We start from the raw sequence: 14502 nt of genomic DNA, 5'->3' as shown, positions 1-14502 counted from the left end.
CTACTTCAACAATAAATAATTAAGATGCTACATAAATGATCAGAATTACTTTCCAACCCCTAGTCAGTATAAATAAATAAATGCGATTGGAAAACTTGTACAGTAAGCAGATGGGACAGTGAGGTGATCATCTTGCATGATACTGCTGTGGATCTATAATATGTTATACAGTGTTGGGTCTGCGCTTCCACAGGCCCCGCTGGTTTAGAAACTTATTCCTGTTAACGAAACAAGGAAGCAAGACAAACAGCTTTAACCGGTTTTTACTTGCTAGCAAGGGAGGCTGGTCGGAACCAGGCTCTAGGAGCTAAACGCTCCTCACTTGTCTCCTAGCCAACTTCAAATAAACAGCCTTCCTTGCCGCCTTTTATTGAAAACAGTTACAGTACACATAAGCACCACACATTGTAAAAAACCCCTATGGTTCTAAGAGATAAGGTACTGTGAGTGTGTGAGTGGGGGTGCTTTTTTGTGTGACCTCCTGCCCACAAAAGGGTCATAAAGGCAGGAAGCTTACTAAACAACAAAACAGAACCCTCACATAGGATGTCCCATAATAAACCACTACAGCCTCCCCCACCGTTCAACAGTCTGGGGAGGTCAACAGAAACAAATGTCTTTGATCCTATAGTTTGAACCAAGACTTACAAATTTAAGTAACACAATGACAACATTTAACAATTTGACTCCAACATACAGTACAGATACAATACAGGAACATTCAGTTTTTTGTCCTAAAACATTCATTATGGTATTTTCACTTCTATTTGTTGCCCACCATGTTTGTAGTGTAACTAATATTTCCTGATTGATAAGTCAGGATGTCAAGTATCATTTCAAAAATGTGAACAAATGTTTTTTTGTTTTACAATACTTTTAAGTCACCTTGTCTAAAATGTACATGACTAAAAGTAAAATTGAATACTGTATCATGTTGTATTCAGGAAGACAAAAGCTCATCAGTGTTTGCTGAGGCCTTAACTGAAATGACATCAAGGGTTAAATGGCTTAAACCATCTCCATCCTTCCCCGCTGGCCATTAGAAAGAACACAGGCTTAAGAGATTTCAGCACTTCCATCTTCACGTTCACCTGGGAACTTTCATCTTTTTACACGGTCTTGATAAAACTTTTAATAATAATAATAATAATAATAATAATGGATTGCATTTATATAGCGCTTTTCGAGGCCCTCAAAGCGCTTTACAATTCCACTATTCATTCACTCTCACATTCACACACTGGTGGAGGCAAGCTACAGTTGTAGCCACAGCTACCCTGGGGCAGACTGATAGAAGCGAGGCTGCCATATCGCGCCATCGGCCCCTCTGGTCAAAATCTAAACCCTTTAACCTTAAACATACAGTGTGGAGGGCTTGTGATAACTGTGAAGATGCAGACTGCATCTGAACACCTCGAGCCTCATCCTACACTTCCTTGTAGGTCACTAGTTTAAGTGATTATAAACCAATTAATCACACATCGGCAGTTGAATGGCCCCCCAAATTCTCCCGATCTGACCCCCTTAGACTTTTATCTTTGGAGTCATCTGAAAGCAATTGTCTGTGGTGTGAAGATACGAGATGTGCAGCAACTGAAACTACGGCTACTGGATGCCTGTGCTGGCATTTCTCCTGCTATCAGTGTGTGAAGAGTGGGAGAAGAGGGCTGCATTGACAATCCAACACAATGGGCAGCACATTAAACACATTTTATAAGTGGTCAGAAACTTGTAAATAACTTATGAAAGAATAAAGTTACGTTGAAACCAAGCACACCATTGTTTTTCTCGTGACATTACCAATAAGTTTGATGCGTCACATGGCCCTCTTCCTATTGAAAAAACAAAAGTTGCATCCAAGATGGCCAACTTCTAAATGGCCACCATGGTCACCACCCATCTTGAGGAGTTTGCCCCCTCAACATATACTAATGTGCCACAAACAGGACTTTAATATCACCAACCATTCCCATTTTATTACGGTGTATCCATATAAATGGCCCATCCTGTAGTTCAATTTCTTGAATACACAAGGCACTGTACATGAAAAACGTTTGCAGAGAAAACTAAAAACAACACCACAATGGAAAAAAATAAACAAACTTTTATTGAAGAAGAATAATCACACACAAACAAGATTTACACACATTTTTCAGACAAGGGTTGAGCTTTCTTTTTCTTTAATTTGATAATAAGCTGAACAGTATTATTAAAAAAATCCCTAAATGGCTGATTTCCCCAGTGACAGCACACGCTGAATGACACAAAAATGAAACGCCTACATTGAAAAAAGAAAAAAAAAAACAAAAAAAAAACAAATCTGTAGCTTTTTTTTTTTTAAAGGGCTGGAAACTGATTTTAATTATAGAGTGAAGTACTGATTGATATTGCTTCAAAAATCTATGAAACTGTCCACAAAGCTCCAATGAACTAAACACTGAAGTGCTTTTTGGGCAAATGTCTTCCTGAATGATTAGTCTGTTATTGAATGGATGAAATGAATTAAGGCTGTCATTATATCAGAGTTTTATTTGTACTATTATTGCTGTGTAAAAAAAAAAAAATCAAATCAAATTAAAAAAAAAAAACAAACAAAAATTGATAATTGAAAAAAAAAAAAAACCTTGCATCAATGCTGGTAGCAAAATTCTTCTATAACTTTATCTAGTGCGTGCTGTTTTTTTGGTAAGCTATTAAACTATTAGCTATTAAAAGTGAAGCTATTAAACTCAAATTACAAGTACATGGAAGTGGTGAGAACCCAAAACTGCACAACAGCAAACAAAGACATGAATTACAATTTTTCTTTTAACAAATATTATAGGCGCATTGCTAATACAATATTAAGATCTCGCTTTTAAATATCCCAATTATCATTCATTCATTGATGCTGTCGTGACCACAAATATTGATATATCTACAGATTTTCCTGATATACTTCTAACAGATTTTAACCATTAAAATTCTTATTATTATAGTCTATTATAGTTTTTATTAGCAATGTCAATATGAATGACATTTTTCTATAAGCATAAAAAAGTAAAATTACAAGTGCATAGAAGTGGTCAGAGACGACCAATTTTTAGGACTTTTATTACCAATCTCAATATTGATATCAAAATCTAACACCCCAATATATATATATATATATATATATATATATATATACATATACACATATACACACACATACATACATATATATATATATATATATATATATTTATTTCTCCTTTTCCAAGGAACAAAACACAATGAGATTTCCCTAATCTTGGTTTTGAGTAGTTATTTCATTTACACATTTGTGCTACTCCTGAGTATTATCAACTTGTTAAAATCTGTCAGGCTCACAATTATTGATGATATCATGTGATATTGACTGTGCACTTTCTTAATATCACACTTAACATTTTGTGTTTTGCTGTACCCCCCAATATTGATACATTGGCTGGTTGTCTTTATATAATGACTATTCACATTTATCACAATAATGATAATACTGCAAAATCTAAAGAAATTTTGAAATGATTGCATCACTTTGCTCACCGAGTTGTCTCTAATAGTTATTGTCAGTGCATGGTTATTGAATGAATGGCACATCAGTGCTTCTTTAACCAGTGAGGTGTGAGCTCTACATCCATGCTGGAGAGTTTCATGATATTTGAGGTTTTACTGAGTACTCGAGGTTTCTTCATAGACACAATAAAGCTTGACATCATTTTTTGTTTTTCTTCCTCTTGGTTTGAGTGATCAGTTTAATCAAACTCACATGACTACATGATGCAGCATATGGCTGTTAATGTAAGTGTGTACAGAGCAAAACATCAATTGCTACCAAGTTACTGGTTGGTGGAAGAACTAAAAACATCAGTGCTCCACAAAGAGTGACACTGACAAACTGTTCTCAGATAAACTCTTAAATCAGCTTATCATTTCTGAGACCTGTTTGTAACGTCAGAGTGTAGATCAAGCCATGGAAGTGATGTCAAACAGAAAATAAATATTGAGCTCAAACTTGCAGAGAGGATCAAAATGAGAGTTTGCCTGTAATGGTCCTAGTGAGGCACTTTATTCAGCACTGGTAACGCAACTATTCTTTTACACATAGCATTGAGCTCACGTATCAGCAATATTTATATAAATATTTTCACTTGTTGAATAAATGCTGGATTGCTGTATAAAGTTATCTCAAATAAAATGACAGTCCAGTTTTTTTTTTCTTTAGTGCAGCAAAAAGTATAAAAAGATTCACAGGCTCACTGGTCTTCACAGCAGCTACAAGTCAAATTAGAGTGGTGCTCTCTGCACACCACAGAGCCATGTGCGTGAGGCATTTACAGTGGGTGCATTAACATGAACTGTAGAATCAACCAGGCAAGAAAGTTCCGCACCTGTTTGTTCATTAAATCTACTCTGGAATTAAATCGTTACCATCAGTTGTAATTGTCGTGTATTGTTGGCTGAAGAGAACAAAGAACAACAGTCAAAGATGAACTACTCTCCCACACATTCATTGATGGGCATGCCACATAAGTTGTTGCTCTCGGTGCAGCCACCATACTGTTCAGGTCTTAGCCAGGTCTTATAATGCATGAAGATCTACGGAGAGAGAAGTTCTTCAAATATTAAAAACAATCAGACCTCACTGAACGTTTATATGAGACGAGGCTTAGTGCATCCTAACCTATTTCTATAATATAATGTTTAACATGAATATTTTGATAGTCTACTGTGAACCCTGTTGGAAATATAAATTCAGCTGTCTCGTTTGGGAATCGTCACACAAAACAAGTGCATCTGAATAATGCTACGTAGCTCTAACTATTGTAATTCAGGTATACATTTAAGGGTAGCTGTTGCAGTATGGTACATTAGTGACGCAACTGATAATTTATGACTACTTAACACATCACCAATTGGGAACGAGGCCCTGATTAGGGGATGTTTTTAAGCATAAAGTTCATCTCACAACAAGTAGTCCCTGCTGGCCCAGGGATCAGTAAACTCACAATGGCCTTTGTGGTAGTCACACAAAAAGACAAAACACCTTTAAGTGGCCATATGGCACTTAATTGTGTATTTTCCGACTGCTTGTGAGCAGTTGTTGGCAGTCACTGAAATCGACTGAGGGATGAGTAACCACCAGTCTCCACCAAAAAGTGTGTGTTCCATGACTGGTTGGCAAGTGATTGCCCGAGGTTGCTAGTGTGAAGTTGGTATAATGCTGCTACATTAAAAGACTGTTTGCTAGCAGGTTGGCATGGTCACCAGCAGCTTGTGCCTGGATAACAAATTGCCTACAAACACAAAGTACATGTCAAGCAGAAGTGAACCTGAAGGGTCAACACAAACTAAAAACATTTGCCTTCAAAGTAAAAATTGTGCCTTGCTCTTGTAACCAACACATTTCAAACGGCACAACTTTTACTCTGATTTGTGTTGCATTTTTTTCTTCCCAAAGTTTCACTACAGGTCAGAGAGTAATGATAATGTTAGCATACTCCAACCACAGCGATCAAAAGGTGGTTTTTGGTGCAACTTCTTTGTGATGATTTCACCCAGCAACAGCAGCAACCACTTGCCAACAGGCCCTCTGTAGAGATGTGCTTGAGCTTAAAATGATTCGTCATAGATAACTTTTTAAAATGTTAATGGAAGCTAACATTGTCATTCAGAATTTAAAAGTCTGATTAATCATCCGGGACATACCAGTGGCAGAATATGTGCACATATCTATGCCACTCTGCTAGCTACCTACAAAACAGCATTTCTATAGTGGGCAAGCTAACAAACAGGCCCAAGTCCCATCTGATTTGTGAAAGTTGCAGGTAAGTCACAGATATAATGAAAAGTCATAAGGAAAATATTGATGTACAAATAAGCATTTTAAGGGTCACGTATTTAGAAAATAAAATAAACACAGGATTATTAGTAAAGTTAGTGAATTGCCAACAAAAAATTTAAATGACAATGAAAGAAGCGCCCAACTTCGCTACCATGACTTCTACCCACTCTGCGCTGGCTCAGGTCCGCAGAGATACCCCAAACTCCAAAATTGTGTAACATAATGTCAGCAAACTCAGCATCTGATTTAGTGACTCATTCTGTTGTTTTTCTTACTTCCTGCTGGTAGAAACAGTGCCTCAGTTAGTGCAGATAAAAAGTCCCACCGTGCTTCAAGTTTAGATGAACATATTTTTAAAATGATTTTGCTTCACTATAGCAAGCAGAGCTTTATCTCATCAATCTTCCAGAAATCTTAAATATTTTAAACCACAGCTCATGTATTCATTTGTTCTCATAGCTCTATGCTTCAAACCCACTAAAGTTCAGTTTGTTCGATTTGTGTCATTGAGTCTTTGCATGTTTGTTCATTAAAACACATTCTGCGGACTGGCTGATCTTTCCTCAGTAAAAGCGTTTGCGTTTGTTTTCCTTCCAGCGCCCGTAAACTATTAGCCCTACCACTCCCAGCACGACCAGGCCCACGACTGTGAAGAGAAGGGTGAAGAACAGCTGGACTCCACTCATCCCTTCCTCCTCCACTTCCACTGCAAAGTAAAAGCAAAAAATATTAGAAAAAAAAAATGGCTGAAGTTTCAGCCCTCTGTTCTCCCAGCTGTAAACATGAACAAATAATATCAATTAGATATACTACATGTATGAGATGTGCCCACATACTGGATTCATGTCTGCCAGTATCAGCCTCATCCATTTACTTGAGCCTTTTATCATCATGCGGGAAGCAGTATAGTATAGTATAGTGGCAGACTATACTATACTCATCTGCTCTGTTACATCAACTTTGTGCTCAGCATGCAAAAAATGCTGAGTACAAAACTGTTCAGTTAAATGCAAGTGTACAATCATGCTTCTTTTTTTTTTTTTAAGCTTAGAGCTTCACAGATTACACAGAGGGAGACGTGGCAACAATCTAAAAAGACAAGACTTTGTGGGGAAAGAATAAACTTGATTTTGATTTCTTCGCCTTCTGTTTCTCTGCTTAAGCAGTTCAGGAGAATACTGCAGTGGCCACCTCTGCAGTTATGGTGAGCATGAAAACCAGTGGGAGTGCAATGATGCTATTGGTGGTGTAGGGCCTGGTAATACTGGGCCCTCAAGACTTCACACTAGCTGCAACCCCGCCCTGAGTAATGGTGCCGATACGGTGCAGCGCTGAGAAGGATGACTTCAGGTTGATGATGATCGTGCTGCATTTACCTTGAAACTGCTCCATGTTGTCAACTCTGGGGATGGTGACTACTTCCCCTTCTTCCGCTTCCTGTGGAGTCCTCTCGACTGTAAGCTCATACAGCTTCATGGAGATGATGTCATGGTTATCTAGAAGAACACACCCGTAATTAACATCTTAAGCAACAGCTGACTTCATTTTAAAACCTGAGCTGTTAGGAAGTTGATGTTTAACCCTTTAAGACCTACCATAAAACTAAGTCCGCCAGAGCTTATATTATATTTTTTACATGCTGTGGAGCCATTTTTGGGAGCATTTCAAGTTGCTATACATCAATACAACCATTATAGCCCATATTTTAATAATATGTATGCATTAAGTGCATAGTAATTACATAAATTACAAAAAAGTGCAACAAACTACAAAAAAAAATTGAAAATCGTTTTTGCTTTTTTAACATATATTTCTAGTTAGAGAAATTTAAGAGGCTTATCCCTCAAAACTGTAAATACAAAAAAGTTGCACAAAATAGTTTCCCATCACAGGAAATTTATTTTGAGTGTCTTCATAGTTTTATTTTTGAAATACACCAATTTTTATATACTGCACGAAAAACGAAAATAAACATTATACTGCAAATTTGCAAAAAAGCAGCATATGCATCAAAATTAACTATTTCCAGCAGTGCAATATGAGTCCTAAGCATCCCAGAAACGACACAGAAAGTCATAAAGTCAAAGATAACTTTTAAAAACACCAGTATAGGCTCATGAGGCCCTCATGGTAAAAAAAAACTACATTTCCGCGAAAATGACGTCACTTCCGGTTTCGGGCAGGTAATGGTGGACATGCAAAAGTTCGCACTGACGTCTATTCCAACGTAGGAAGTGTTATGAACAGCTGATCGGATCGGCAAAGCATGTTTCTGGAATATTATGTTTTTGTTGCTGCAAGCGCTTTTTATGCAGTTTTTGCAAAGCTATATGTGGAAGGAAACTGTGACCTAGGACAAGCTGATGGCATAAGATGTAAGTACAACTCCTCCGGTTTCATATGCAAAAAAAATTATTGCGCTAGCTTACGTGGTTGCAGTGCTACCCAGATTTAAAAATAGTTACGCAAAACACCGCTCTGACCAGCTTTAAAGGGTTAATTCATCTAGTTTGGATGCCATGTTTATAATCCAATCTTTTTATAGATCTTTTTATAGCTTCACTTTGTAATATATCCTGTGGTCAAAGCATTATTCTGAGATTTCATACCTGACAGGTCTCCCGTGGCAGAGGAGGCACCTAAGAAGTAGCCTGTAGGTAGCCGCACTCCTGTAATGTCAGCACATTCTCTCCATTCCTGCTTACCATCAACATCCACCATGAGCTAAGGGCAGAGGAACAAATGGTTTGAATAAACCAATCAACATTCTACTTTTCATGCCTCATTGTACTACTCAGTTTTAATTTCATTACACAAGAATGTCACCTTTAAGGACAAGTGACACCCTGAAACAGGTCCTGCAGATAATGAGCCATACCGTCAGTTGATTTTTGGAGTATCTAACGAGGAAAAAGTTGTCGTAGACCGAGTTGCGTGCCATAGCTGTGCATCCTCCAAGCTCTGTGGACCGACCGTCACGATCGTGGTCATACGACAGGGTGCCATTCCCCAGCATCACAGATATGTAAGGGAATGTCCTCTGTGAAGAAGACAGAGGAGTCACAACTTCATCAGCAGGAACCACAAACACCATTCCACAGGTAGTTCATTTCACAGAGACATGAAACAGCACTACTGAACAGTTTGATGTTATATTGCATAAAGCTTTTCTTAGTAAAGGGGGGGGGGGGGGGGAACACTGGACACTGGTTAGCCAGAGAAAATTAACTCTAAAATCTGAGCTGTTCACTGTTGTAAGTTGAAATAGTCCAATCCAATTTTATTTATAAAGCACTTTAAAATACCCAGCACAGGAACAAAGTGCTATACAGAAAACAAGTTAAAACAATAGAATAACAGAAAACAGCAAAAATAAATAAATAAAACACATAATACATAAATTAAAACAGCCCTATATTAAAACAAAAACAAGATAAAACAGCATCGAATCACCTAAAAACAACTGAAATAAAAATAAAAACCAACATCTCACGTGGTATCAAAGGCCAGGGTAAAGAGGTGGGTTTTCAAGAGTGACTTAAAAACAGATAAAGAACTGGCCTGTCTAATCTCTAAAGGAAGCTCGTTCCACAGTTTTGGAGATGCTACAGCAAAAGCACGATCTCCTCTAAGTTTATGCCCAGTCCTGGGTACAATCAGGAGCAGCTGATCAGCTGACCTGAGAGAGCGGGTGGGTGTATAAGGCTGTAGCAGCTCAGAGAGATAAGATGGGGCTAGGCCATGGAGAGCTTTAAAAGCAAATAAAAGAATTTTAAAATGAATCCTAAAAGAAATGGGCAGCCAGTGAAGTGAAGCTAAAATAGGGGAAATGTGCTCAAACTTTCGAGTGCCAGTTAAAAGACGAGCTGCGGCATTTTGCACCCCCTGTAGATGACTAATATATGATGCACTGACCCCAATATAAAGTGCATTACAGTAATCCAGTCGAGTCAGCCTGAAAACTGCAGTTCTACTGCTGCTTCACCTTAAAACATTAGCACTACCAGGGTATGAGCATCCTGATGATTAATGTTAATAATTCAAACTTCACCAGGACTGCTACTTGTCTTTTTTCTGGCCAGGTTCGTTGTCAGTCAGTATAAGTTTACATTATTAGCAACAGTACATGTTTGCATGTCAGATTGGCTGAAATTCAGTCATCAAAAAGAAACATTGTGTGTATGTTGTGTGGGTTTCCACATGACAACAAAGTCTTGATTTAAACTCAGGCTTTTAAAAAAAAAACAACAAAAGCTACAGACTGTCACTTACATCATGGGTCTTATCATCATTGGGGTAAGTGTCCACAAATATTCCAAGTCCAGAGAAATGGTTCATGTTGCCAAATACAGGGCCTGCAAACAGAGGTATACCACAGAAATAATAAAGCTGAAATATAGCAATTAATATAATTTGATTTGGGACTAAATTTCAGTCTTAAGTTTTCTCCAACAGAGTTTCTTTGTGTTTTCAGCACTTTGGAGGAAAAAATGTAATCAGACAAACTAGTACATGCAGGAAGTTAATTAAAATAAATAAATAAATAAAATTTTTTCACGTGAAACGATTGTATTATCCTAATCCCACCCAAATGCTCTAAAGCTCACTATCATATCATTGGGGGTGTGGCAACTAGTCCACACACACCGTGATAAAGAGTCACTCGATGATGACAGCTGTCTTTACATGTAGACAGAAACATTTGTACCACAAACTGTGGAAGAATAACTCCATTTGGAAGTTTCCTTTATAAACTAAGACCAGCGCAGCATAGGTTGTCTTTATTTAAATACAGTAGCAACAAAAATGTAACAAACTTAAAAGCATAAAAAAATAGATGATAATGACTGAATAATTCTCTTTAGCCAGGCGCACAACACACTGCTTAAAAAATGTAATTAAAGGAACACTTAGAAAACACATCAGTTCTCAATGAGGAAAAAAGTTGGATAGCTACACTGACATGGACTGGGTAATGTGATAGAAATGAAAAGCATCAACTTACAGAGGGCTTGATTAAAAAACACCTTGAAAATCAAAGTTTAAAAAAAAAAAAGATGCAGCAGGATAGCGCATTCTGTTGAGATTTCATTGAAGCAACTCAAAATGGTACTTTTCTGGCCCCAACATGCTTGTACACATGTGTGACAACATCAGGGGATGCTCCTAATGAGACAAGAGATTGTGTTCGGGGGATAGGATCTCATCCTAGATCTGGACCAGGGCATAACTGAGGAGGAACCAAGGATCCACTGCACCAGTCTGACAATAGGTCCAAGGATGTTTTGGCACAAAACACAAGTTTTTGGTCTCCACCTGTAAAGCCATTCCTGTTTTGTCTCAGTGATGAGAGAATGAGAGGCACGGTACACCCTGGAAACGTTGCCAATCTGATGCAGGGCTAACACAGAGAGACAGACAACGATTCACACTCACATTCACACCTATGGACAATTTAGAATCACCAGTTAACCTAACCCCACTAACTGCATGTCGACTGTGGGACAAAGTTGGAGTACCTAGAAAGAACCCATGCAAACTCGCACAAAAAGGACCCGGTTAGATGATGGGATTGAACCCAGGACCTTCTGGCTGTCAGGCAACAGTGCTAACCACTGCATTTGCCTGCTGTTAATTTCATTAACACCAAAACCTTTAACCTAACAAATAACCCCTCTGCTAACCAACCGGATCACTATCTCATTAGTTTAATTGGCTTAATGTTCTAAATCTAAAATTGTTTCTTTATTTTTTTTGAGCAGTGTAATACTACAGGTAACTTACCTAATTGGATTAAAAACAAACAATAAAACAAAACAAACAAAAGAAAAGTAACTAAAATGTGTTTTTGAAACAATGAATGAACATGTAAAGTTTTGTAAGCAGTGTTTCCTGCAGCTGAAAATTGAGACTGTTTATTCTGTTTGCTTTCCCTGGTATCACAAGTCACTGTGCACAGGATGTGCTAATAAAATGATATCTTATCATGTGACTGAGAAAAAAAATGACAAGCTCATTAGGATAAACTGTTCACTTTGAGGGCTATTCAATTATAAAATTGCAAATACGATGCTGAAACACATTTAGCATTAACCTACCATTTTTCATGCGATCTCTGGTTAACCAGATGGCCAGTCCATCACCATTCAGGTTCTTCTTCCCTTGGCCATGGACTTTAAATTGTACTCTCAGCTCCCAATCTTGCAGAAGCAAAGGCTGAAAAGCAATAGCAATAAAGAAAAGCAGGTTATTCTTACACTCAGCAATGTGTAGCATGCACTTGTCATCAGATATGAGTGACATATCATCCTTTTGAAACAGACTGATTTGTATCATTTATATTTTATTTATAAAATGCTGCATAACATTCATTGTTAAACCAAAGCCATATAAAGTAGGGTTTTTAGTTTAAAGCAGGAAGTGAGGGAAATTGTGGTTTGCTGGGTAAGAATGCATTGCATATTGCAAGCCTGATAATGCAAGCTGTCCCATTTGACTTACAATTCGGCTCCACACAGCTCCCTGCCTGCTCTGCAGGTCTGGGGTTAGCCTCACATGGTCAGGCGTCACCATGGCAGTGCCCATCAGATCCCACTGTGAGGAGCTAGAGAAACCCAAGCCTGCAAAACAACAGTAGTAACACTTCTGCATTCACAGCAAGCCACACCAAAATTTACCATTGTTTTTCTTAGAAATCTTCTTTTACCATTTACGTTGCGTTTCGTCTTTTGTTGTAACATTCAGTTTATGTATACATTTTATTGACTACAAATATTTCCTTTTCAGTGGCTCCTGTACTGTACTGTTTATTTTTATTACTATAAATCATAGGTGTCAAACTCTGGCCCGCGGGCCAAATTTGTCCCGCAGCCTAATTACATTTGGCCCGCGAAGCCATACCAAATTACTATTAGAGCTGGCCTACTGGTATTATACAGCTAATATATATGTTGTTTAGTATTAAGCTTTGCTTGTTCCATATTCAGTTTTTCAGCAAAACGTGTTTGAGTCCATAAGAAAAGATTCATTCTTATATCTGGAGGAATAAATATATTTCAATAAATATTAACGTTAGCCCGCGACTTTGTTCCAGTTTTGAATTTTGGCCCACTGTGTATTTGAGTTTGACACCCCTGCTATAAATCAAGGGTCTTTATTAGAGTATGACTTGAAAAGTTCAAAATAGGTATTAGAATACAATAGCCCTTTATTTTCATTGTACTTATATAACGATATTGTGGGTTCTTCACCTGACTGTTGTGCAAGAAATATAAATAACAAGACAGATAAAAAACACACTGTATTATATCACACGATAAAATGCCTGTGCAAAGTGGCAGGAGTGTACTGCAAAAGACTTTAATGAAGTGCAATAGTGGCCCAACAGTACAACAACCCTACTAAGGAAGCTTACTCACAGTTTCATTAAATACACTTATTACGTGTGGTCAACTTCAGTACACACAAAACTGCTTCAGTACGTTTAAAAAAAAAAAACTCCCTTATTATTGTTATGACTTTTTAGATTTAGTTTTAATTAACGAAAACTGTTTTTTTTTTTTTTAAATCGTTCTTTGTTCTGATGTATTCTTTATAAGCCCGACCCCATTTTCTAGTTATCAGTTTTTGTTTCTAATTACTTTGAATTAACTAATATACGCTAATATGAAAAGTGGCCATGAAGGTTACTCAAACTGCTCTTTGTTGAGACAATGAAAAACTAATCTTTCATAATGGAGAGCGTTACGGGCTTAATTTCCTGAATTTTATTGTTGTTTTTTGCTAGAGTTCCTCACCGTAATCAGACAGGTTTGCTCTGCTGATTAAAGCTAACTGTAGGTAGGCTAGTCTTCATTAGCATTATGGACTAGCCAATAGTTAGTGGTGTGTTAACAACAGTTATTATCCCGCTTGCTGTAACGCTACCCACGATCTGTAACGACAGAGAGGCACAAAGTTCTTCTTAGTTAATTATTATCCTCCGCCACACAATTCTATCCAAGAAAAAAATGAATTTAAGCCAAAGCCTACCTTTCGGTGACAAACTGTCTACTGTCAACGTTTATGTTAGTTTCCAATGTTAGCTGACATTGGCGGTAACGTAATTCTAGTTTAACATTAAACTCACCGCGGTACGGCTTCACAAGAGAATATTCCCGCTTCAGAAACTCCTCCATAAAGTCCCCGTCGTCTGCCAGCGACTGGCTCGTCAAGTAACAAATAGTAATAAGTAGCCATGTTAACTCACGGAGGTTCCTAAAGTGAAACACTGAATTTAAAAAACAGAAACTTCTCAGTGGAGCCAGATTTGATTTGGCAACGGAGGAAACCATCTTTACAGCCCGACTACACACATGTCACGTGGTTTCAAGAAAAATGTTCTTCTTCCCTTCTGGGGTTTAGTGGAGACACTCATCCGTGGGGTTGGCATTACTGCCATCTTCTGGATATAGTAGTAGCGTCTGAAAATCATCAAATTCTCCCCAATAGACTAGCTCTCGCGATTTTATAGCAGCATCTATCCGAAAAGAATGGGTTGTGAGATCTTTTTCTTCTTTGATCATCCTCGTCTGTCTCATCCTATCCCTTACAGACTCTCCTGTCACACCAACCATCTGCATGCCCTCCTCTGTGGTCTTCCTTCATTTATGGCAAGA

At 37.8% G+C, this 14502-nt stretch overlaps 1 protein-coding gene across 1 annotated transcript; it reads right to left on the bottom strand.

Annotated features, from left to right (window-relative positions):
• Positions 1-4047: 4047 nt before the first annotated feature.
• lman2lb (lectin, mannose-binding 2-like b) lies at positions 4048-14284 on the bottom strand. The gene is made up of 8 exons (XM_026187926.2): positions 13974-14284; positions 12347-12465; positions 11944-12061; positions 10118-10200; positions 8724-8885; positions 8455-8569; positions 7222-7341; positions 4048-6551 (listed from the first exon to the last, which is right to left on the bottom strand). The coding sequence occupies exons 1-8, from the start codon at positions 14176-14178 to the stop codon at positions 6409-6411; spliced, it is 1065 nt and encodes a 354-aa protein (XP_026043711.1). The 5' UTR covers positions 14179-14284; the 3' UTR covers positions 4048-6408.
• Positions 14285-14502: the final 218 nt, after the last annotated feature.

The sequence above is a fragment of the Astatotilapia calliptera genome, chromosome 12, assembly GCF_964374335.1.
Source record: "Astatotilapia calliptera chromosome 12, fAstCal68.1, whole genome shotgun sequence".
NCBI lineage: Eukaryota > Metazoa > Chordata > Actinopteri > Cichliformes > Cichlidae > Astatotilapia > Astatotilapia calliptera.
This window is presented reverse-complemented; position numbering and strand designations above follow the sequence as displayed.